Source organism: Mobula birostris, chromosome 5 (assembly GCF_030028105.1).
Source record: "Mobula birostris isolate sMobBir1 chromosome 5, sMobBir1.hap1, whole genome shotgun sequence".
NCBI lineage: Eukaryota > Metazoa > Chordata > Chondrichthyes > Myliobatiformes > Myliobatidae > Mobula > Mobula birostris.
This window is the reverse complement of record NC_092374.1, coordinates 92,278,076-92,302,586: the sequence shown is the minus strand read 5'-3', so window position 1 is coordinate 92,302,586 and position 24,511 is coordinate 92,278,076. Positions and strand designations below refer to the sequence as shown.

The window sequence follows — 24,511 nt, the reverse complement described above, 5'->3', positions numbered from 1 at the left end:
AAGAAGCATACAAATTAGCCAGAGAAAGTGGCTCACCTGAGGACTGGGAGAAATTCAGAGTTCAGCAGAGGAGAACAAAGGCCTGAATTAGGAAGGGGAAAAAAGATTATGAGAGAAAACTGGCAGGGAACATAAAAATGGACTGTAAAAGCTTTTATAGATATGTAAAAAGGAAGACTGGTAAAGACAAATGTAGGTCCCCTGCAGACAGAAACAGGTGAATTGATTATGGGGAGCAAGGACATGGCAGACCAATTGAATAATTACTTTGGTTCTGTCTTCACTAAGGAGGACATGAATAATCTTCCAGAAATAGTAGGGGATGGAGGGTCCAGTGAGATGGAGGAACTGAGCGAAATACATGTTAGTAGGGAAGTGGTGTTAGGTAAATTGAAGGGATTAAAGGCAGATAAATCCCCAGGGCCAGATGGTCTGCATCCCAGAGTGCTTAAGTAAGTAGCCCAAGAAATAGTGGATGCATTAGTGATAATTTTTCAAAACTCGTTAGATTCTGGACTAGTTCCTGAGGATTGGAGGGTGGCTAATGTAACTCCACTTTTTAAAAAAGGAGGGAGAGAGAAACCGGGGAATTATAGACCGGTTAGCCTAACGTCAGTGGTGGGGAAACTGCTGGAGTCAGTTATCAAGGATGTGATAACAGCACATTTGGAAAGCGGTGAAATCATCGGACAAAGTCAGCATGGATTTGTGAAAGGAAAATCATGTCTGACGAATCTCAGAATTTTTTGAGGATGTAACTAGTAGAGTGGATAGGGGAGAACCTGTGGATGTGGTATATTTGGATTTGCAGAAGGCTTTTGACAAGGTCCCACACAGGAGATTAGTGTGCAAACTTAAAGCACACGGTATTGGGGGTAAGGTATTGGTGTGGGTGGAGAGTTGGTTAGCAGACAGGAAGCAAAGATTGGGAATAAAAGGGACCTTCTCAGAATGGCAGGCGGTGACTAGTGGGGTACCGCAAGGCTCAGTGCTGGGACCCCAGTTGTTTACAATATATATTAATGACTTGGATGAGGGAATTAAATGCAGCATCTCCAAGTTTGCGGATGACACGAAGCTGGGTGGCAGTGTTAGCTGTGAGGAGGATGCTAAGAGGATGCAGGGTGACTTGGATAGGTTGGGTGAGTGGGCAAATTCATGGCAGATGCAACTTAATGTGGATAAATGTGAAGTAATCCACTTTGGTGGCAAAAATAGGAAAACAGATTATTATCTGAATGGTGGCCGATTAGGAAAAGGGGAGGTGCAACGAGACCTGGGTGTCATTGTACACCAGTCATTGAAAGTGGGCATGCAGGTACAGCAGGCGGTGAAAAAGGCGAATGGTATGCTGGCATTTATAGCGAGAGGATTCGAGTACAGGAGCAGGGAGGTACTACTGCAGTTGTACAAGGCCTTGGTGAGACCACTCCTGGAGTACTGTGTGCAGTTTTGGTCCCCTAATCTGAGGAAAGACATCCTTGCCATAGAGGGAGTACAAAGAAGGTTCACCAGATTGATTCCTGGGATGGCAGGACTTTCATATGAAGAAAGACTGGATGAACTGGGCTTGTACTCGTTGGAATTTAGAAGATTGAGGGGGGATCTGATCGAAACGTATATGATCCTAAAGGGATTGGACAGGCTAGATGCAGGAAGATTGTTCCCGATGTTGGGGAAGTCCAGAACGAGGGGCCACAGTTTGAGGATAGAGGGGAAGCCTTTTAGGACCGAGATTAGGAAAAACTTCTTCACACAGAGAGTGGTGAATCTGTGGAATTCTCTGCCACACGAAGCAGTTGAGGCCAGTTCATTGGCTATATTTAAGAGGGAGTTAGATATGGCCCTTGTGGCTATGGGGGTCAGGAGGTATGGAGGGAAGGCTGGGGCGGGGTTCTGAGTTGGATGATCAGCCATGATCATAATAAATGGCGGTGCAGGCTCGAAGGGCCGAATGGCCTACTCCTGCACCTATTTTCTATGTTTCTATGTTTCCCTATCTCTTTACAGTTTGCAGCTCCCTCCAGCCCCTCTGTAACGTGCTCCCAGGACAAGCCTCGAAGAGTAACTCATCCAATACATTGACAGTTCTGAAGGTTAGCGAGTGCACAGATCCCTTATATCTGTACCTCTGAAAAGACTGTTTATTCAGTGTCTACTGTAGCACAGGAACACAACGGTGCAGTACTTCATGATGCATTGTACTTACATTCTGAAAATCTCACAGGCTCACCGCCATACAGAATGCGCTCAAGCCTCTGAAAATCTCCCATCGTGCCATGTGGTCCTTCTCCAGGGACCACCCGCAGGCATGGCCGCGAGCCTGGAAGACAGGCAGGCCACTGGCATGGGGAGAACCCTCCACGGCCCACCGCTGCTCTCACCCTTTGACCATACTTACATTCAGATTTCAGACTCGGATTTAAATTTATTCGTCACATACGGTGAAAAGCATGGTTTGCGTTAATGACCAACACGACCGAAGGGTGCGCTGGGGGCAGTTCTCAAGTGTCACCACACATTGTGGAGCCAACATTGCTGGCTCACAGTGTTCAGCACAACAGGAGAAGCAGCATCAACAGCAACGAACAAACCACCTTCCCACCCACCCTATACACACAGTCCAAAGAAAGGCAGCATCTCATTGAAACCTATCAAATATCAAAATTTCCAATAGTGGGGAAGCCTAGGACACAGCCTCCTAGAGGAACATCCATTTACAACAGAGATGAGGAGGAATTTCTTTAGCCAGAGTGTGGTGAATCTGTGGAATTCATTGCCACGGCTGATTGTGGAGGCCAAGTCATTGCGTATATTTAAAGCGGTGGTTGATAGGTTCTTGATTAGTCAGGGCATCAAAGGTTATGGGGAGAAGGCAGGAGAATGGGGCTGAGAGGGATAATAAGTCAGCCATGATGGAATGATGGAGCGGACTCGATGGGCTGAATGGCCTAATTCTGCTTCTATGTCTTGCGGTCTAACCCTAGACCAGGCCACCTCCAGGCCTCGGTCCCAGACTCATAGAAACATAGAAAACCTACAGCACAACCCAAAGTTGTGCCCAACACGTCCCTACCTTAGAAATTACTAGGCTTACCTATAGCCCTCTATTTTCCTAAGCTTCATGTACCTATCCAAAAGTCTCTTTAAAGACCCTATCGTATCCGCCTCCACCACCGTTACCGGCACCCATTCCATGCACTCACCACTCTATGAGTAAAAAGTTTACCCCTGACGTCTCCTCTGTACCTACTCCCCAGCACCTTAAACCTGTGCCCTCTTGTGGCAACCATTTAAGCCCTGGGAAAAAGCCTCCGACTATCCACATGATCAATGCCTCTCATCATCTTATACACCTCTACCAGGTCACCTCTCATCCTCCGTCACTCCAAGGAGAAAAGGCCAAGTTCACTCAACCTATAAGGTATGCTCCCCAATCCAGGCAACATCCTTGTAAATCTCCTCTGCACCCTTTCTATGGCTTCCACACCCTTCCTGTGGTGAGGCGACCAGAACTGAGCACAGTACTCCAAGTGGGATCTGACCAGGGTCCTATACAGCTGCAACATTACCTCTCGGCTCCTAAATTCAATTCCACGATTGATGAAGCCCATTACACTGTACGCCTTCTTAACCACAGAGTCAACCTGCGCAGCTGCTTTGAGCATCCTATGGACTTGGACCCCAAGATCCCTCTGATCCTCCACACTGCCAAGAGTGTTACCATTAATACAATATTCTGCCATCATATTTGACCTACCAAAATGAACCACTTCACAGTTATCTGGGTTGAACTCCATCTGCCACTTCTCAGCCCAGTTTAGCATCCTATCAATGTCCCAATGTAACCTCTTAACAGCCCTCCACACTATCCACAACACCTCCAACCTTTGTGTCATCAGCAAACTTACTAACCTATCCCTCCACTTCCTCATCCAGATTCATTTATAAAAATCACTAAGAGTAGGGGTCCCAGAACAGATCCCTGAGGCACTCCACTGGTGACCGACCTCCATGCAGAATATGACCCATCTACAACCACTCTTTGCCTTCTGTGGGCAAGCCAGTTCTGGATCCACAAAGCAATGTCTCCTTGGATTCCATGCCTCCTTACTTTCTCAATAAGCCTTGTGGGGTACCTTATCAAATGCCTTGCTGAAATCCATATACACTACATCTACTGCTCTTCCTTCATCAATGTGTTTAGTCAGATCCTCAAAAAATTCAACCAGGCTCGTAAGGCACGACCTGCCCTTGACAAAGCCATGCTAATTATTCCTAATCATATCCCTCTCCAAATGTTCATAAATCCTGCCTCTCAGGATCTTCTCCATCAACTTATCAACCACTGAGGTAGGACTCACTGGTCTATAATTTCCAGGGCTATCTCTACTCCCTTTCTTGAATAACAGAACAACATCTGCAACCCTCCAATCCTCCAGAACCTCTCCCGTCCCCATTGATGATGCAAAGATCATTACCAGAGGCTCAGCAATCTCCTCCCTTGCCTCCCACAGTAGCCTGGGGTACATCTCATCCGGTCCCAGCAACTTATCCAACTTGATGCTTTCCAAAAGCTCCAGCACAACCTCTTTCTTAATATCTACATGCTCAAGCTTTTCAGTCCACTGTAAGTCATCACTACAATCACCAAGATCCTTTTCCACAGTACAGTATTCATTAAGTAACTCTGCTATTTCCTCCGATTCCAAACACACTTTCCCACTGTCACACTTGATAGGTCCTATTCTTTCACATTTTATCCTCTTGCTCTTCACGTACTTGTAGATGCCTTGGGGTTTTCCTTAATCCTGCCCGCCAGGGTCTTCTCATGGCCCCTTCTGGCTCTCCTAATTTTCTTCTATTAGCCTTATAATCTTCTAGATCTCTAACACTACCTAGCTCTCTGAACTTTTGTAAGCTTTTCTTTCTTCTTGACTAGATTTATTAGCCTTTGTACACCACGGTTCCAGTACCCTACCATAACTTCCCTGTCTCATTGGAACGTACCTATGCAGAATCCACACAAATATCACCTGAACGTTTGCCACATTTCTTCCGTACTTTTCCCTGAGAACCTCTGTTTCCAATTTAAGCTTCCAATTTCCTGCCTAATAGCCTCATAATTCCCCTTATTCCAATTAAACGCTTTTCTAACTTGTCTGTTTCTATCTCTCTTCAATGATATTGTAAAGGAGATAGAATTATGATCACTGTCTCCAAAATGCTACCCACTGAGAGATCTGACACCTGACCAGGTTCATTTCCCAATACTAAATCAAGTACAGCCTCTCCTCTTGGAGACTTATCTACATATTGTGTCAAGAAACCTTCCTGAACACACATAAACTCCACCCCACCTAAACCCCTTGCTCTAGGGAGATGCCAATTGATATTTGGGAAATTAAAATCTCCCATCATGACAACTCAGTTATTATTACTACACCTTTCCAGGATCTGTTTCCCTATCTGTTCTTCGATATCACTGTTACTATTGGGCAGCCTATAAAAAACACCCAGTAAAGTTACTGACTTCCTGTTCCTAATCTCCACCCACAGAGACTCCATAGACAGTCCCTCCATGATGTCCACCTTTTCAGCAGCCGTGACACTATCTCTGATCAACAGTTCTACGCCCCCACCTCTTTTGCTTCCCTCCTTGACTTTTCTGAAACATCTAAAACCCGGCACTTGAAGTAACCATTCCTGTCCCTGAGCCATCCAAGTCTCTGTCATGGCCACCACATCATATCTCCAAGTACTGATCCACACTCTAAGCTCATCGGCTTTGTTCATAATACTCCTTGCATTAAAATAGACACATCTCAAACCTTCGGTCTGAGCGCGTCCCTTCTCTATCACCTGCCTATCCTCCCTCTTGCACTGTCTACAAGCTTTCTCTATTTGTGAGCCAACCTCCTCTTCCCCAGTTTCTTCAGTTCGGTTCCCACTCCCCAACAATTCTACTTTTAACTCTCCCCAGTAGCCTTAGCAAACCTCCCCGCCAGGATATTGGTCCCCCTGGGATTCAAGTGCAAACCATCCTTTTTGTACAGGTCACACCTGCCCCAAAAGAGGTCCCAGTGATCCAGAAATCTGAATCTCTGCCCCCTGCTCCAATCCTTCAGCCACGCATTTATCCTCCACCTCATTCTATTCCTATTCTCACTGTCACATGGCATGGGCAGTAATCCCGAGATTACTACCTTTGCAGTCCTTCTTCTCAACTTCCTTCCTAACTCCCTGCAGTCTGTTTTCAGGACCTCCTCCCTTTTCCTACCTATGTCATTGGTACTGTTACGTACCCAGTAACTGGGTTGCCAAACCAGCAGAAATGGAATGCTCGTTGGAGTCTGTGATCACTAGGAACTAATAAAGTTTTATTAAAGAAATAAGTAATACAGTACACTAATCATAAGGATATAAATGTAACAGGTTAGCAATGATAATACACACATATACACAGAACTAGGATAATAGGAATCAACCAAGCTCTATCGCAGTCTAGGGATAAAATAATCAGTCTTAAGTAAAGCAGAGTTCAGTTCAGTTTAGTGCAGTTCAAAGTAGTCGCTGTTGTTGTACTGTTGGGGGAGGGAGGGGAGGGAGAGGGGGTGGTAGGAGAGAGAGAAAGAGAGAGAGATAGATAGATAGATAGATAGATAGATAGAGATATGCAGTTGGTTTCAGGCAGACCTCTTGATGTCTTCTGATCCCGCTGTGGTCACCGACTGTGACCCCTCCGTTCCGGATACAATCGTTCCTCCGTGGTGAACCCGGCACCCAGGCAAGGGCGGACACACACCCCAGGTTCTCACCAATTGTACCTTTACACCCTGTGAGCCTCTGACCAATTCCCGTGAACCGGTCCTTCAAACTTCCACCAACTTGTGGGGGCACACTGCTCTTTCCAGCGTCTTGTGGAGTACCGTGCCTTAGCAAACTTGCTCTTTTTATCCCCCTGCTGGGGTATCACCTGTCCATCAAACTTCAAACAGTTCAGGTTCAAAGCAAACGGTCTGTCAATATCTGAATTGTGTTTCTTTCTCATTAATCTCTGTCTTCTCTCTTATTAGCATTTTGAATGTTTCACCATTGTTTTCCGTTATCTCTCTCATTAGCATCATCCGTCTGGTAGCTCTGCTTGGCGTCACACATGACAGTACCAATATGTACCACGACCTCTGGCTAAACTCCCTCCCACTGCAGGATATTTTGGATGTGATCAGAAACATCCCGGATCCTGGCACCTGGGAGGCAAGCTACCATCCAAGTTTCTTTCCTGCATCCACAGAATCGCCTATCTGACCCCCTCACTATAGCGTCCCCTCTCACTACTGCCTTCCTCTTCCCTTCCCTACCCTTCTGAGCCACAGGGCCAGACTCTGTGCCAGAGGCACGGCCACTGTCGCTTCCCCCAGGTAGGCTGTCCCCCTCCCCCAACAGTACTCAAACAGGAGTACTTGTTGTCAAGGGGTACAGCCACAGGGGTACTCTCTAGTACCTGACTCTTCCCCTTCCCCCTCCTGACTGTGACCCACTTGTCTGTCTCCCGTAGCCCCGGTGTGACTACCTGCCTATAACCCCTCTCTATCACCTCCTCGCTCTCCCTGACCAGGCAAAGGTCATCGAGCTGCATCTCCAGTTCCCTAACTCCGTCTTTCAGGAGCTGCAGCTCGACACACCGGGTGCAGATATGGCCGTCCAGGAGGCTGGAAGACTCCAGGACCTCCCACATCTGACACCGAGCACAGGAAACCGGCCTCACACACATACTTACTCCTTTCCGCAAACTTACCTCGCCTCACCCCGTTACCACCTAAGCCCTATCATTCTTCTGCCCACTCCGAACACTGCCTGCTGGATATGGCGGTCTTCTTTTAAGACCTTTCGCACTCTACTGGCTGACGTCACGCGCCTGCGCAGTCTTGCTTCTCTTTTACCCCGAGTGGCAAAAACTGCCTTGGCTCCGAAAACCAGCCGTTCACTCGCAGCCTTCTTGCTCCGAGTCAAAAACTGTTGAAGATTCCTTGCCTTTTTAAACCCTCAGACATCGGGCCTCTAACCTACAGTCCCTGGCCCGAACTCGCAGACTCAAAGTTTGGGCCCCTTTATCTTCAGACTCTCCGAGCTTTGGACTTCAACGTTCAGCTTTTCCCTCCAGACTTCATCAGTGTCCAGGTTTCCATTGTGTCTCTGGTCCCTGGGTACCCTCCCACACATGGGGTTTGCCTGTGAGGAGATATCGAGTCACCTGACACTATCATCGACAATTGAGAGGGGATCTCATAGAAACATTAACTTATGAAACGTTTAGATAAGAGAGAGGAGGGAAAGCCATTTCAACTGGTGAGACTAGAACCAGGGGACAAAGCCTCAAGATTTGGGGGAATAGAGATGAGGAGAAACTGCTTTTCCTAGAAAGAAATGTACCTGTGGAATTCTTTGCCCGGAATAGCAGTAGAGGCAAATGGATCAAATATTTTAAGACAAAGTGAGATACATTTTTACAAAGCAGGGTAATTCAGGGTTCTGGGGAACAGGTAGGTGGGTGGAGCTGAGTCCACGGACAGATCAGCCACGATCTTATTGGATGGCTGACCACATGGAACGGTCGTGTAGCGTTTACATAATGCTTTGTAGTGCGACCAGTTGGGGTTTAATTCCTGCTGCTATTGGAAAGGAGTCTGTATGTTCTCCCTGTAACTGCGTGGGTTTCCCCTGGGATCCCCAGTTTCCTCCCACACTCTGAAGACATACAGGTAGGGTTAGTAAGTTGGCTGGAAACATGGCGACACTTATTGGCTGCCCCCAGGGACATCATCAGACTGTGTTGGTTGTTGATGCCAATAACTCATTTCACCGTATGTTTCAATATACATGTGACAAATAAAGCAAATCTTCATTCCTTATGTTCTTATCGCCTCCTCCTTCGACTCCTGCCTGTTACGCTTCTGCCAGAGGGCCGTTGTCCGCTCACTCGCTGCAGGGTAAAATGCTGTCTTTCTCCTGCTCGCCTTCTGCCTCCTCTTCTCCCTCCCTCAGCCTCTGCATCTTGAGCAGGGCCTTGACGTGAAGCCTGTTTACAGTCTCCAGGTCCTCCAGCACTGAAAGGCAGCAAACACCCTCCAGTTAGCTGCAAAGTGGCCAGGGGAGCATCCAATCCCAGGAGAAGAATCCACCCACCCCCACCTCAGCAATGGAAGGGGGGGAGTGTCAGAAACCTGCCGTGCGTTGTCAACTACTGGTACGAGCACCTGTGACAGGAAACTTCAAAGTTCAGAGTAAATTTATTATCAAAGTACATATGTCACCATATACAACCCTGAGATTTTTTTTCCCTGTGGGCAGAGCAAATTTATAGAATAGTAACTATAACAGGATCAATGAAAGATCAAGTAGTGGATACAAAACAAAAACTGCAAATGCAAATATAATAGCAATAGCAAGAACATGAGATAACAAGATAAAGAGTCGTTAAAGTGAGATCATTGATTGTGGGAACATCTCAATGGATGGGCAAGTGAGTGTCATTATCCCGTTTTGTTCAAGAGCCTGAAGGTTGGGAGGTAGTAACTGTTCTCGAACCTGGTGGTGTCAGTCCTGAGGCTCTTGTACCTTCTACCCGATGGCAGAAGTGAGAAGAGAGCATGGTCTGGGTGGTGAGGATCTTTGATGATGGATGCTGCTTTTCCACAACAGTGCTGACTGCAGATGTGCTCAATGGTTGGGAGGGATACTTTTAGAACTTATAGTGCTGGCCTTTCGGCCCTCAGTGCTGTGCCAACCTTTTCATCTACTCTAATCCCAATCTACCCCTTCCCTCCCGCACAGCCCTCCATCCCATCTATGAGTTCATTAAATATCCCTACCATCACCCCTGGCAGTGAGTTCCACTTCCTCACCATTCCACGTGTAAGAACCTACCTCTAACATCCCCCCCCCCCCCCCCACTGTACTTTCTTCTACTCACCTTGAAATGATGCCCTCTCGTATTAACCATTTCCGCTCTGGGAAAATATATCTGGCTGTCCACTCGAACTATGTGTGTTGATTGTTAATACAAATTACACCTTTCACTGTATATCTGATGTCCATGTGGTACATAAACCTGAACCCCAGTTTGCCTCTTATCATCTTATACACCTCCAGCAAGACAACTAACTCAGGAGTTCCCAGCCTATTTTATGCCATGGACCAGTCACATTAAGCAAGGGGTAAGGAACCCCTGACGTCTTCCTTCCTACACAGCCCAGAGCCCTCCAAGGGGTTTGCCATTGCCTTCTTCTGGGTAGTGTCGTTACAAGACGGGTGACCCCAGTCATTACCAATACTCTTCAGAGATTGTCTGCCTGGTGTCAGTGGTCACATAACCAGGACTTGTGATCTGCATCGGCTGCTCATACCACCATCCATCACCTGATCCCATGGCTTCACATGACCCTCATCGGGGTGGGGGGAAGTTAAGCAGGTGCTACGCCTTGCCCAAGTGTGGCCTGCAGGCTAGCGGAGGGAAGGAGTGCTTTACATCCATTTGATCGAGACGTATCTCCACCTCGCCACAGGTCATACCTTCCCCAATGATCCCCAGATTTGAAACCCTTCCCCTTGCACCAATTCTTCAACCACCATTCATCTAAAGGGTGCCTAAAAGATTCATGATGGTGCTGGGATTAGAGGCCTCGAGTTATAAAGAGAGACAGGAAGAGATAGCTGAGTTTTCTTTTCCCTGGAGCGAAGGACACTGAGGGATGACCTGATAGAAGTTTATAAATTAGGGCGGCACAGTAGCGTAGTGGTTAGCACAATGCTTTACAGTACCAGTGACCCAGGTTCAATTCCCATCGCTGCCTGTAAGCAGTTTGTACGTTCTCCTCGGGACTGCGTGGGTTTCCTCCCCCAGTGCAAAGGCGCACCAGTTGGTAGGTTAATTGGTCATTGTAAGTTTGGGTTAAATCGGGGGGTTTGTTGGGCGGTACGGCTCAAAGGGCCAGGCAGGCCGAATCAGTGCTGTATCTCAATAAATAAACAATAAAAATTACGAGGCGAGTAGATAATGTGTCTTTTCCCCAGGGAAGGGGAGTGTAAAACTGGAGGACATAGGCTTCAGGTGAGAAGGGAGAGGGGAGAGATGAAAAGGGGATCTGACGGGCACAGACGGTAGTGGGTGTGTGGAATGGGTGATCAGAAGTCGTGGTTGAGGCGGATGCTATGAGACTTAAAAGACGTTCGGACAGGAACAGGATAGGAAAGGTTTTGAGGGATATTTGACGAGCTCAAGTAGGCAGCATGGATGAGATGGGCCAAAGGTCTGGTTCTGTGCTGTATCTGTGCCAACGGGCCTCCATTGTGGTTCAAATAATTCTACAATCCCAGGGAGAAACCTGGTATATCTGTCACCAAAAGAGCAAAGGCAAGCAGATTCATTGAAGTAACATGGGTGTCTCAGAGGTGGGGGGCTATGTCAGTCGCACTATCAGCACCCACCACCACATGCACTGGGACAAGCAGGGATTTCCAAGGACTTCCCCAGACCCACCTTTGCTGTGGTACGGCTGCTCCCAATCTCCATGTATCACGAGTTTCTGTAGAAAGCTGGTCAGGGCACCTGTAGCGAGGAACCTCTCAGTCAGAGGAAGCGACTCCAAGTGGCGCAAGTCCAGGGTGAATGGATTAGAGGGAGGAGGCCATGTGCAGAGAGACACCAGCTCGGACACAATCTCCCAGACCTGCACAGCTGAGGCAAAGGAAGAGAGTGAGGGGAGCCACAGAGAGGGGGATGGCAGGGCGAGAGGCAAGAGGCAAGACGAGGGAGGGGGGAGGCGAGGGGGGGTGGGCGGTGAGAGGTGAGAGGCAAGACGGGGGGGCAGGAGGTGGGAGGCAAGACCGGGGGGTGGGAGGCAAGACGGGGGGGCGGGAGGCGAGAGGCAAGACCGGGGGGTGGGAGGCAAGACGGGAGGCAAGACCGGGGGTGGGAGGCAAGACGGGGGGGCGGGAGGTGAGAGGCAAGGGGGGGGCGGGAGGCAAGACGGGGGGAGCGGGAGGCCAGAGGCCAAAGGCAAGACGGGGGGCGGGAGGTGAGAGGCAAGGGGCAAGATGGGGGGGCAGAAGAGACATGGTGTGAGACAGGCTGGTGAGAGGTGAGATATGGCCGTGAGGCACTGCGAGTGAGATATAGTGGGCAGTTACCATTTCGGTGCCAGCCAGCAGTGGACTCCAGCCGTAGTGGGATGTCGTTGTCAGCCCCATCGCCGGCTGCAGACCTGAGCAGGTGGGGGTGGTGAGAGCGGAGCCAGACCAACGGCTGCTGGTATCTGGTGTACCCGGTCAGCAGGAAGAGGGTGCAGTCTGGGCCCTGCAGGGGCAAACATGGAGCTGGTGGGCTTCACACAGACACCGACCATGGATCCGAGAATGGGTCATCCCAGGGGGAGGTGACAGGGTAAACACTGTGATAGGGGTAAACACTGTCATGACGGGGTGAATGCACTGGGACAGAGGATGCAAACACTGAGGTTAAACTGGGATAGAGGTTTTAAACATACTGGGACATGGGTAAACACACTGGAATACGGTGGGTGGATCACAGAGTTACTCACGGGGACGACTACCTCATGATCACAGGGTGAGGCTGGGGGGAGACCCACATCCCCCTGTCCATTTCCAGAGGTCCTGAGAGCAGAGAACAGACCGTTAATGCAGTGGAAAGAGAGAAGGAACGGGGAGGAAGAGTGGAGAGCAGGAGAAAAGAGGGAGGCAGGAAGGCTCAGGGTTGGAAGGTTGCCATCATTATGTTAAACCATCACCATCGTGAGACCTGAAACCAGAATGTGTGGCCAGTTGAGTCAATGATGCCAGCAAAGGGCTACTGTCTCTCTGCCCAGAGTGCTTCTTCTCATGGTGCCTCTCTGCCCACAATGCCCCTTTGTCTGCAGTGCCCTTCTTCCCATGGTACCCCTCTGCCCAGAGTGATTCTTCTCATGGTGCGTCTCTGCCCACAGTACCCTCTGCCCATGTTGTCTCTGCCCACTGTACCCTCTGCCCATGGTGTCGCTCTGTTCACAGTGCCCTCCTCATGGTGCCCCTCCGTCCTGCCTAGCTCAACACAGACAGGACAATCAATGGCTTAGCAGCGGAAGAGAAAGCGGGGGTCAAAGGAAGGACATGGTGGCCTGTGTCACCAGAGCTTGGGAGCAGGCAGTCATGGATCCGTGATGGGGGTGGGGGTGAGGGGTCTGTGATGCTCATAGGAGAAGCTGGCTGCAGAAATGTGACCTTCACAAACTGGGGGGTGGGGGCTGTGGATCAGTACGCCTTGACAGTGGCCACACATGTCCCCTGGGTGGGAAAAGTAGAGGGGACATAGACAGGGTGCTTTCAAGAGTGGAAGAGTTTAAGACCTGAGGGCACAGCCCTCTAGAGATGAGGAGGAATTCCTTTCACCAGAGGGTGGTGGATCTGCGGAATTTGTAGATACAGACAGTCGTGGAGGCCAAATCATTATATTTAAAACAGAAGTTGATAGGTTCTTGATTGGAAAGGGTATCAAAGGTTGGGGTTGAGAAATTCCTTCTCACCTCTGTTCTAGAGGGCTGTGCCTTCTGATTTTAGACTCTCCCACTGTTGGAAACATCTTTGTCATGTCCTCTCTACCTTTCCCACCCCGGTGATGTGTGTGGCCACTATCAAGGCGTACTCTTGATCAAATGGTGGTGCAGACTCTGTCTTCTGGGTTTAATGGAAAGGCTGGTGTGCCTTCACAGCTCCAGGCACAGAGCACCAGACTGGGCAGCACAGGAGCGTAGCGGTTAGCACAAAGCTATTACAACTTGCGGGGTTCCGCAGGTCAGAGTTCAATTGCAGCGCGGTCAGTACGTCCTCCCATGGAGCGCGTGGATTTTCCTCTGGGTGCTCCAGTTTCCTCCCAACTCCAAAGATGCACTGGGCAATTGGTCATTATAAATTGTCCCGAGACTAGTTAATCCGGGATTACTGGGGCAGCTTGGCTTGAAGCCTGGAAGGGCCAACGCTGCGCTGTATCGCAGAATAAAATAAACAGATCATCCTGTAGCAGTGTAAAACCGAGAGGCAGACCACACTTGGTGCATTGTGTGCAGTTCTGGTCACCCCATTACAGGAAGGACGTGGAGGCTCTGGAGAGGACGCAGAAGAGGCTCACCAGGATGCTGCCTGGATTAGAGAGCAACAGCTAAAAGGAGAGACTGCACCAACTTGGTTGTTTTCTATGGAGCGGCAGAGGCCTGACAGGAGTTTAATAAAACTATGAGAGGCATTGATAGGGGCTGACAGTCAGATTCTTGTTCTCAGAGTAGAAATACCAATTACCACAGGGCACAGCTTTAAGGTAAGTGGGGAAACTTTAAAGGGGATGTGTGGAGTGAGTATTTTTTTTTAAAGAGAGTTGGGTGCCCAGATGAGGCAACGGGAAGAGGTTGTGGCAACAGATACAATATGTAGGAGGTGCTTAGACAGGTACACAAACAAAATGGAGGGATGTGGACTGTACGCAGACTGATGGGATTACTTTGGATTGGTGTCATGACTGGCAAAGATATGGTGGGCTGAAGGGCCTGTTCATTGTTGGAATTACAATCAGATCTTTCAGAACAGTGGAACAGGCTTGAGGGACCAAATGGTCTCTTAGACCCCAATACATTGCTAACCTGTTCTCCCACTCTCTCTCTCTCTGGATGCTGAACTTTACCTCTCCCATTCAAAATCTCAGTTCTCCAGAGTCCATTGCGGGGGGGGGGGGGGTGGTCACTGGTGTGGTTTGCTCCTTCTGGTTTGGGCTGTTTTTGCCCCCCACACCCCCCTCCAGCTCATGAGATTCTCAGCATAAATGTTGTGGGGGGGGGGGGGGAGAAGCTGGGGAGTTGACGTTACCTCTTCTGCAATCGCAGGGGCATCAGCGGAGAGAGGTCGCCCGGCGGCGTCTGTCCGAATCCATGGCTCTCGGTGGGAGAGGCGATGGGGACCCTCGCACCATGCACTATTTTCCAGCTCTGTCACGGACAGGGAGGACAGTTACTATGATTCACAGTAAGACAGAAATCACAGCACCAACAGCATGTCCTGGTCCAATCACATAGGCACCATGGCTCACCAGCTCCCCTACTTCCTCCGGAGGCTAAAGAAATTTGGCAAGTCCCCATGGAACCTCAGCAATTTTTATCGATGCACCATAGGAAGCATCCTATCTGACGCCTCCCAGCTCGGGATGCCTATTGCTCTGCTCACTTACTTACTGCCCATTACACCACTGGTGAGGGGGCAGCAGTGAAGGTCCTCCATCTCTGGTGGTGTTCATGGTGACTGTAGCTTCCTCTCGGTCATGCAAGTCCCAGGTGGAGACTCACACTCAGATGTACAAGGGTTCTTCATTGCTGTTTCTGTAACAGTTTTGTTTGATCAGTCAGAGTTGTTAGCCCTGAGCTGAACCCCCAAACCTGAAGGACTGGTGGACCACTCTTAGTCTGGCCTCTAGCCTTTGACCTGTTTGGCTTGGGTGACCCTACCAAGAGCCAAAACATAAAGCGCTGACCCCAGCCAACATAGCTCCGGGTCAATGAGGCGCACAAGCCTCCAAACCCTACGACAAGGTTGTGGTCCTCTTGGAGGAATAGCTCTGCATGTGACCATAAAAACTGCCGAGAATTGAGAGCAGAGCTCAGCACGTCACAGAAATAATCCTCCCCTCCATGGACTCCATCGATACTTCCTGCTGCCTCAGTCTAGTCTTGATGGGCCGAAGGTTCTCCTTCACAAGAGGAGGATGAAGGACAGGATGGGCAATTTAAGGACGCAGTCAGGTGGACCCTTGGGCTGTCCTGAGGTGGTGAAAAGGTGCTACAGAAACCGGCTGGACTTCAGTGGCGAGGAGGATGGGAGGAGTAGGCAACTCCCATTGGAATACTTACGAGATCCTTGTTTACCACAGACAGCAGCAGTTCCTCGCGGCCACGTAGCCAGGTCTGGAAGTATCGGAAACCCTGAGGAGAGAAGAAACCAAAATAGTTGGCTGGGTGGATGCAAGCAGTCAAATTCAAATCCGGAGGAAACCCACGTGGTCATGGGGAGGACGTACAAACTCCTTACAGACAGCCACGAGAATTAAACCCTGATCAGTGATCATTGGTTCTGTAAAGCGATCGATATGCGACTGTGCTGCCTTATCCCACCATTATCACACTCCAAGATGGACCTAGCATACGATGAACTCTTAATCTCCCAAGGTAACACACACAAAATGCAGGAGGAACTCAGCAGGTCAGGCAGCATCTATGGAACTGAATAAACAGTTGACATTTTGGGCCGAGACCCTTCTTCAGGACTTGAACTCCCAATCTATATATCGAGACACTTTATGTGTCAGCCTGCGCTGCACTTTCTCAGTAACTGTAACAATTAATTCTGAATTCCTGTTTTCCTTTTTACCACCTTGATGTACAGTACCATGCAAAAGTCTTAGGCACATATTTACAGCTGGGGTGCTCAAGACTTTGGCACAGGTTTCGAGACATATGTGAATGATGATAAACCTGATTCTGATCTGGTTCTCTGTTGTGCACTGAGAGTGAGAAGGGAGCAGGGAGAGGGGAACCATGGTTGGGAAAATGGGAAGCGAGAGGGGAGAGGAGGGAGCGCCAGAGAGACATTCTGTAATGATCAATAGATCAATTGTTTGGATCTTGCCTGGTGTCTCGGGGGTGGGTGTGTCTGCACCCGCACCCCCCCATCCCTGCACACCTCTGCCACCTGACCCACACCCCTAACGTGGCTCTCCACCATCACCATTCCCAACATCCTTTGCTCCCGCCAGATTTACAAACTCGCTCTGTGTTGACAAACACAGTATTGTGCAAATGTCTTAGGGCAGCCTAGTTATATATAGAGTATGTGCCTAAGACTTTTGGTCAGTCCCACACTTCTGTTTATTTAGAGATACAGCACAGTAGCAGGCCCATCCAGCCCAACGGGCTCGTACTGCCCACTGACACCCATGTGACCAATTAACCCACAGGTATTTGGGAGGAAACCAGAGCACTGGGAGGAAACCATGGGGAGAACTTACAGACAGTGGCGGTATTAGACCTGACGATATTAACAATGTCAGGCTAACTGCTATGCTACCGTGACGCCCCAGAAGTACGGAATGATCTGTCTGGATGGCATGCAAACTAAAACCTTTTCACTGTATATCGGGACACCTGACAATATAAATAGTTACCAATAGGTCAGAATTGGCCTCAGCTTTATTATCATTGTCTTAAGACCATAAAACCATAAGATATAGGAGAATTAGGCCATTTGGCTCATCGAATCTGCTCCACCATTTCTTCACGAAGTCCTGATTTTCCCTCTCAACCCCAATCTCCTGCCTTCTTCCCATATCCCTTCATGCCCTAACTAATCAAGAACCTAAATCTAAATAATCTAAATCTAAACCTATCAACCTCCACCTTAAATATCTCCTATGACTTGGCCTCCAAAGCAGCCTGTGGCAATGCATTCCACAGTTTCACCACTTTCTGGCTAAAGAAATTCCTCATCTCCATTCTAGATGGAAGTCCCTCTATTCTGAGGCTGTGTCCTCTGGTCTTAAGACTCTCCCACCACAGGAAACATCCTCTCCACATCCACTCTATCGAGGCCTTTCCCCATTCGATAGGTTTCAATGAGGTCTCCCCTCATTCTTCAGAATTCCAGTCAGTATAGGCCCACAGCTTATATGACGTGAGCTGTGTTTTGCAACAGCAGTAGTGTGCAAAGACATAAAATCACAATAAATTACAAAATAAACAAATCGTCTAAAAGAGGAACAGTGAGGTAGTGCTCATGGGTTCACGGTCTGTTTAGAAATCTGACGACAGATGGGAAGAAGCTGTTCCTGAATCGTTGAGAGTGTGTCTTCTGGCTCCTGCACCCCCCCCCCCCCCACAATGGCAGTAATGGAACAGCATGATACAGGCCCTTCAGCCCATAATATTGTGCCATCCTTTTAAACTAGTCTAAGATCAATCTCACCCTTCCCTCCTGCATAGCCTTCCACTTCAGCACGCGTGCAACTGCAAAGAAAGCACGGTAGCTCCCCTACTTCCTTAGGAGTCTGTGGAGATTTGGCATGACAACTAAAACTTTGACAAACTTCTATAGATGTGTAGTGAAGAGAAAATTGACTGAATGCATTACTGCCTATTATGGGAACACTAATGCCTTTGAACTATAAATCCTTTAAAGGTAATGGATTTGGCCCAGTACATCACGTACAAAGCCCTCCCAACTGCTGAGCACATGAAATGCTGTCATAGGAAAGCAGCATCCATCATCAGAGATTACCACCACCCAGGCCATGTTCTTTTCTTGCTGCTGCCAACGGGTAGAAGGCACAACAGCCTCTGGACTTGCACTACCAGGTTCAAGAACAGTTATTACCCCTCAACCATCAGGCTCTTGAACCAAAGGGGATAACTACACTCACTTGCCCCATCATTGAAATGCTCCCACAACGGATGATCTCACTTACTCATATTCTCATTATTTATTGCTATTTATTTATATTTGCATTTTCACAGTCTGCACTCTGGTTGATCTTTCATTGATCCTGTTACAGTTACTATTCTATAGATTGCTGAGTATGCCCACAAGAAAATGAATCTCAGGGTTGTATGTGGTGACACATATGTACTTTGATAATAAAATTTACTTGAACTTTTATTTCCAGGTAATTCCCAGTAATGTCTGAGACTTAGGAGACTCCCTTCCTGGGCCTTAAACAAGCGCAGCATTATTTCCCCACCAGCTTAGCTCACTAATTACAGACCCACTTTACCTGGAGTGATCCCAGGATCAATAAATCTCCGAGGAAATCCTGAAGTTGCTGCACTGATTTTGTTGAGTCCTAGAGAGACAACAAAAGATCCCAGTCAGCAGTGTTAGACTCAGGAGCAGAGAAGCAATGGTGAACAGGGGACACCATAAAATCATATACAGGCATTGGGTCAGATAATAAAAGGTAACAGGCCCTTTGGCCCACAATATCTGTGCTGAAAGGTCAGGCATGGCCTGAATCGAGACAGCGGGGCCCAGGCCTGAGAGCAAGGATTGACTCACGGTTTGGACGCTGGGCAAGATCAGGGTGCTGAGGCTAGAGGAGAGGGCTCAGGCTGGCTCAGCTTGCTGTTCCGAAAGGTTTACTTGTCTCTGTGCTGCACTGTGGCTGTGGCCTGCAGCTAACGGGCTCCTGAATCGGCTGCAGCTGTGGACTCACTTTTATAAGCTTCCATTCTGAATGCTATTAATTTTCTTCCATTGTCTGCACTATTTGCTTTCTTTTTCTCTGCACGCTGGGGGTAGGCGGTGTTTTTTTAAATGGGTTTCTTTGTTTTGTGGCTGCCTATAAGGAGATGAATCTCAGGGCTGTGTATAGTACACATACTTCGAACTTAAATCTCTCCTGCCTGTAGATAAACCATACTCCTCCATTCCCTGCATATTCTCATGTCTAGCCAGCAGCCTCAAATACCATAGAACAGAACAGGCCCTTCAGCCCACAATACTGTGACTACCTTTTAAATTACTCTTAAAATCAATCTGACCCTTCAGTCCCACAATCCCCTCAATTTTGCCCGACCAAGAGTATTTTAAATATTCCCAATGTATCTGCCCCATCAGTACCTCTGGCAGCATGTTCCACACATCTACCTCATAGCCACTAACCTATCTGCTTCCACCACAACCCCTGGCAGCCCGTTCCAGGGCTTGCCCCTCAAGTCACCTTTTAAACTTTCCTCTTCTCACCTTAAAAGTTATTGGCTTATTATTGTCATGTGTACCGAGGTACAGTGAAAACGTCCTTTTGTAGGCTATCTGTAAAGATTAGATTAGATTCAACTTTATTGCCATTGTGCCAAGTACAGATACAAAGCCAATGAAATGCATTTAGCATCTGACCAGAAATGCAAAGAATAGTGTTATTTACATCAGGAGTCCCCAACCTTTTTTGCACTGCGGACCGGTTTAATATTGACAATATTCTTGCGGACCGGCCGACCGGGGGGCGGGGGGGGGGTGGTGGTAGGGTTGCCAACGAACAAGAGTAGCAGTCAAATGCATTGTTTACCCAAAAGACTACAATGACCATGAAGCCTTGCGTGGGCACCAATGTGCATGTGCGTCGTGAGCTGCCCATTCCTCCCCCGCCCCCAAGAAAATCCTTTTTGGCGATTCTGTTCGTGGGGGTTGGTGTTAATCACTACCGGAATATAGGTGATAAGTGGTAATACACTCAATTTTGTTCCTAAAAGGGTTTATCTAATGAATTTAATATTAAACACACAGTGCATATTTTCCTCGCATGAATATAGCGATAAATCAATTATCAGGGGAGGACAGGGGAGCTTGAAGTAAGTGTTGAACAAACTTCCAGTAGAAGTGGCAGAGGCAGGTTCAATATTATCATTTAAAGAAAAATTAGATGGGTATATGGACAGGAAAGGAATGAAGGGTTATGGGCTGAGTGCAGGTAGGTGGGACTAGGTGAGAGTAGCGTTCGGCACGGACTAGAAGGGGCGAGATGGCCTGTTTCCGTGCTGTAATTGTTACATGGTTATATAGGTCACTTATAAGTCAATAGCATCATAACATTTTAAGTAACGTTTGGATATTAAACACACAGCACATATTTTCCCCGTATGAACATATAAAATCATTGCAACACACCAGTATCGCTGAATCAGTGGGAGCCCTGGCCTTGTTTCCCTGCAACGAGACGGTCCTATCGAGGGGTGATGGGAGACAGCGATACTCGAAGGGGGTACCTTGTGTCCAGTCTATTCCGCAACTTAGTTTTCATTGCATTCATTGCAGAAAACTCCGCTTCGCAGAAAAATGTTGGAAATGAAAGCAACATTTTCAGTGCTTTCGTGGCTATCTCAGGATATTCAGCCTTGACTTTGATCCGGAATGCGGGCAGAGATGTTATGTCAAACATACTTTTCAGCCCGTCGTCATTTGCAACCTTGAGGAGTTGATCTCCTTCCCGCGCTGACATGGATGACGCGCGGGTAATGACCTCGCGTGCATAATGGCTCAACAGTGGGCATGACAGGGAATGAGGAAAGGTGCAGCTGACTCCTATCGCCAAATCGTATTGTTTCCTTGTGGCCCGGTAGCGCATGCCTTGCGGCCCGGTGGTTGGGGACCACTGATTTACAAAATAACTGCGAATAAAAAAAGTGATACAACACAAAAATATAAAAGTACTGAGACAGTACAATATGGATGCAATACTGCTTAGCGCTGTGATGTAAGGTTCAGCAGGGTCACAGCCTCAGGGAAGAAGCTCTTCCTGTGCCTGCTGCTGTGGGAGCAGAGGCTCCTGTAGCGCCTACCGGATGGGAGGAGAGTAAAAAGTCCATGGTTAGGGTGAGATGCATCCTTGATAATGCTTTTCGCCCTGCCCAGGCAGCATTTATGGTAGATGTTCTCAATGGTGGGCAATTGGGTGCCGATAATCCACTGGGCAGTTTTCACCACACACTGGAGTGCTTTGTGGTCCGATACGGGACAATTGCCATACCGCACTGAGATGCAGTTGGTGAGTATGCTCTCAATGGTACAATGGTAAAAGTCTGTCATTATCCTGGGACAGAGGTGAGCTTTCTTGATGCTCCACAGGAAATAAAGGTGCTGTTGTGCCTTTTTGATCAGGATGGAGGAGTTCAGGGACCAGGTGAGATCCTCGGAAATATGGACACCAAGGAATTTGAAGCTTGATACACGCTCCACTACAGTTCCATTGATGTAGATGGGGACGTCATCATCATTATGAGCCATGTCATATGATATGGGCGATCGTGGTCTTTGGCCATGACTGTTCTTGGCAATTTTTCTACAGAAGTGGTTTGCCATTGCCTTCTTCTGGGCAGTGCCTTCACAAGACGGGTGACCCCCAGAGATACTATTCAGAGATTGTCTGCCTGGTGTCAATAGTCGCATAACCAGGACTTGTGATGTGCACCGGCTGCTCGTACGACCATCCACCACCAGATCCCATGGCCTCACCTGACCCTGATCAGGGGGAGCTAAGCAGGTGCTACACCTTCCCCAAGGGTGACCTACAGGCTAACGGAGGGAAGGAGCACCTCACATCTAACTTTTGTAGATGTTATCTCCATCCCACCATCCAGCTATAAGATATGACTTCTAGTATTGAACATCTCTACTGTGGAAATGTACTTTACTTGTAGCAATAAAATGGCATTCTTTGTCTGTAACAAAGTGGAACCTGTATTGTCCCAGAGTGCTTTGTTAATAGCGTTCATGCAACATAATACTGATAGAACCCAAGTCCTTGACAAACTGCAGACCAGCAGATTTGATTACTGGAAGAATTTCAAGTACACTGATTAAGCAGACGTAAAGAAATGTCTTTACACTGAAGCTATACTTCTGTATAAAGGGTTGACTATGTTGTCTGTTTTATCAAATCTATCACCAGCTCATGTGCTGTGCTAGTCTTCCCCTGCAGTGAGAAAAATAAATGCACTTATGATTGATACACTCTCAGTTAATTGTTGTTATAAAATGTAGTGCCTTGGGAGAAAGCCCTCTCACAATTTTACAAATTTCTATCAAGTCCTCCTTCAACCTCTGCCACTCCAGAGAAAGCAACCCAAGTTTATCTGACCTTTCCCCTGATAGCACATACCCTCTAATTCGGGCAGCATCCCCTCCAATGGCTGCACTACACAGTGGATGCCAAATGTGGCTTCATAAAGGTTTGTTCAGCCACAAAACAATTTCCCAACGTCTACACCCAATGCCCCGGCCGACGAAGCCATGCCCACAGCATGCCCTCCTTCCCTCGGTCTCCACTCGTGATGCCACGACCTGCACGCTCTCTGTGGGATCTTACTATGCCCAAAAGGACAATAACCTCCGTTACCACGGCGATCGCACTTCAGACCAATTTCATTGGCTGCCTCGGAATTTGTTACTAAATCCTCAACGCAAAAGTGGAAAGATTAAAAAAAAAGAACATGTTAAAGCAAAAATTTTAAAAATGACTTACCTCTGCGGCTGAGCTCATTCTAACCGCTGGCTCCCAAATCAACGCAATAAATTAGACTGCAATCAGTTTGAATGAGCGGAATAAATGCATCTGTTATCGCATTATTTCATTACTTTTAAACAGAGTGCTTTATCGAGATTTTTTTGTTGTCCTTATTACAAATGGGACATTTTCTTTAATTTAAATCTCTTTCCTTCACATAATATTTATAAATATATCATATTTGCAAGTGATTTTCCTGTCATTTGCCTCAGGATTACACAATTTCCTGCTAATGTTTCGCACTGGACGTTAATTCTTGCTGGGTGTTATTTGCTAAGCGGTAACCCGCCCGGCGATAAGGAATGACGTCGCTCCTAGCAACCGCATTCGGACCGACGAGGCAACGGCTGGAGGCGACAGCGTGGGCAAGATGTCCCTAACTTGATGGTAGCGTGGCCGACACCCAAAATTACTGGCGATTGCCTGAAATATCTCCCCCTACAGGTTGGGAGGACTACATCGAAGCACTGGCAATATAATTCCAGACCAGCCTTTCAACCTTGTAAGTGCTGCCGAGCACAGTGCTAATTTAAACTGCAGGTAATTTGGCAAATCGGTTAATTATTGTCACATGTAGCCAGGTACAGTGAAAGACTTGCCTTGCATTCTGTTCATACAGATCAAGTCATTGCAGGCAAAATAAAAAGAGGAAGGTAGAATAAAGTATTACAGAGAAAATGCGGTGCAGGCAGATAATGAGAGTCCATGTGATTGTACCAGGGAACCGTTTAATAGTTTTATAACAGCAGAGTAGACTGTCCTTGAGCCTGGAGGTACATACTTTCAGGCCACTGTATCTTCTGCCTAATTGCGGGGGGGGGGGGGGGCTGCAGGGCAAGAGAGAAATGTCTGGAGTGGCTGGGTGTTTGAGTTTTACCAAAGCAGTGAGAAGTGTAGACAGAGTCCATGGGAGGAGGCTGGTTTCTGTGATGAGCTGAACTGTGTCCACACCTCTCTGCAGTTTCTTGCAGTATCTGGCATAGTCCGTATCCGTCCATTCCCTGCCTGTCTGAATGCCTTTCAAATATTGAGACGCTATCTGATAGTTCCCATCACTGCCCCCTAGCAACACACGCCGGGCTTTCTGTGTGAAGGAAATGTTCGGCATTTTGGGTTGCAAGATTCCAACAGTATTTATTTATTGAGATACACTGTGGAGTACTCCCTTCTGGCCCTTCGAGCTTCCTGCCCAGCAACCCCTGATTTAACCCTAGCCAAATCCCAGGACAATCTACAATGACCAATTAACCTACCGCTCAGTATGTCTTTGGACTGTGGGAGGAAACCCACACAGTCACGGGGAGAATGTACAGACTCCTTACAGACAATGACAGGAATTGAACCCAGGTCACTGGTACCATAAAGCATGCTAAC

The 24,511-nt window shown here is 48.0% G+C and overlaps 1 protein-coding gene across 4 annotated transcripts; it reads right to left on the bottom strand.

Moving 5' to 3' along the window:
- Positions 1-6,359: 6,359 nt before the first annotated feature.
- Positions 6,360-23,471, bottom strand: LOC140197880 (uncharacterized). 4 transcript variants are annotated; one of them, XM_072258434.1, is made up of 8 exons: positions 23,096-23,471; positions 18,854-18,922; positions 15,942-16,013; positions 14,908-15,026; positions 12,600-12,672; positions 12,190-12,355; positions 11,540-11,737; positions 6,360-9,107 (listed from the first exon to the last, which is right to left on the bottom strand). In XM_072258434.1, exons 1-8 carry the CDS (start codon positions 23,111-23,113, stop codon positions 8,977-8,979), a joined length of 846 nt encoding a protein of 281 aa, XP_072114535.1. In that variant the 5' UTR covers positions 23,114-23,471; the 3' UTR covers positions 6,360-8,976. The 4 variants fall into 4 exon arrangements, with proteins under 4 accessions (XP_072114535.1, XP_072114536.1, XP_072114538.1 ...); XM_072258435.1 differs by having other exon boundaries at positions 12,612-12,672; XM_072258437.1 differs by lacking the exon at positions 12,190-12,355 and having other exon boundaries at positions 11,540-11,729.
- Positions 23,472-24,511: the final 1,040 nt, after the last annotated feature.

Bases quoted from the DNA above. Each gene is read 5' to 3' on its own strand.
- LOC140197880 (XM_072258434.1), bottom strand. The intron at 16,014-18,853 runs GTAAAGTGGGTC...TTCTCTCCTCAG, and splicing joins TGATCCTGGGATCACTCCAG to GGTTTCCGATACTTCCAGAC. The intron at 12,673-14,907 runs GTAACGTCAACT...CTCTGCTCTCAG, and splicing joins CCCCTGCGATTGCAGAAGAG to GACCTCTGGAAATGGACAGG.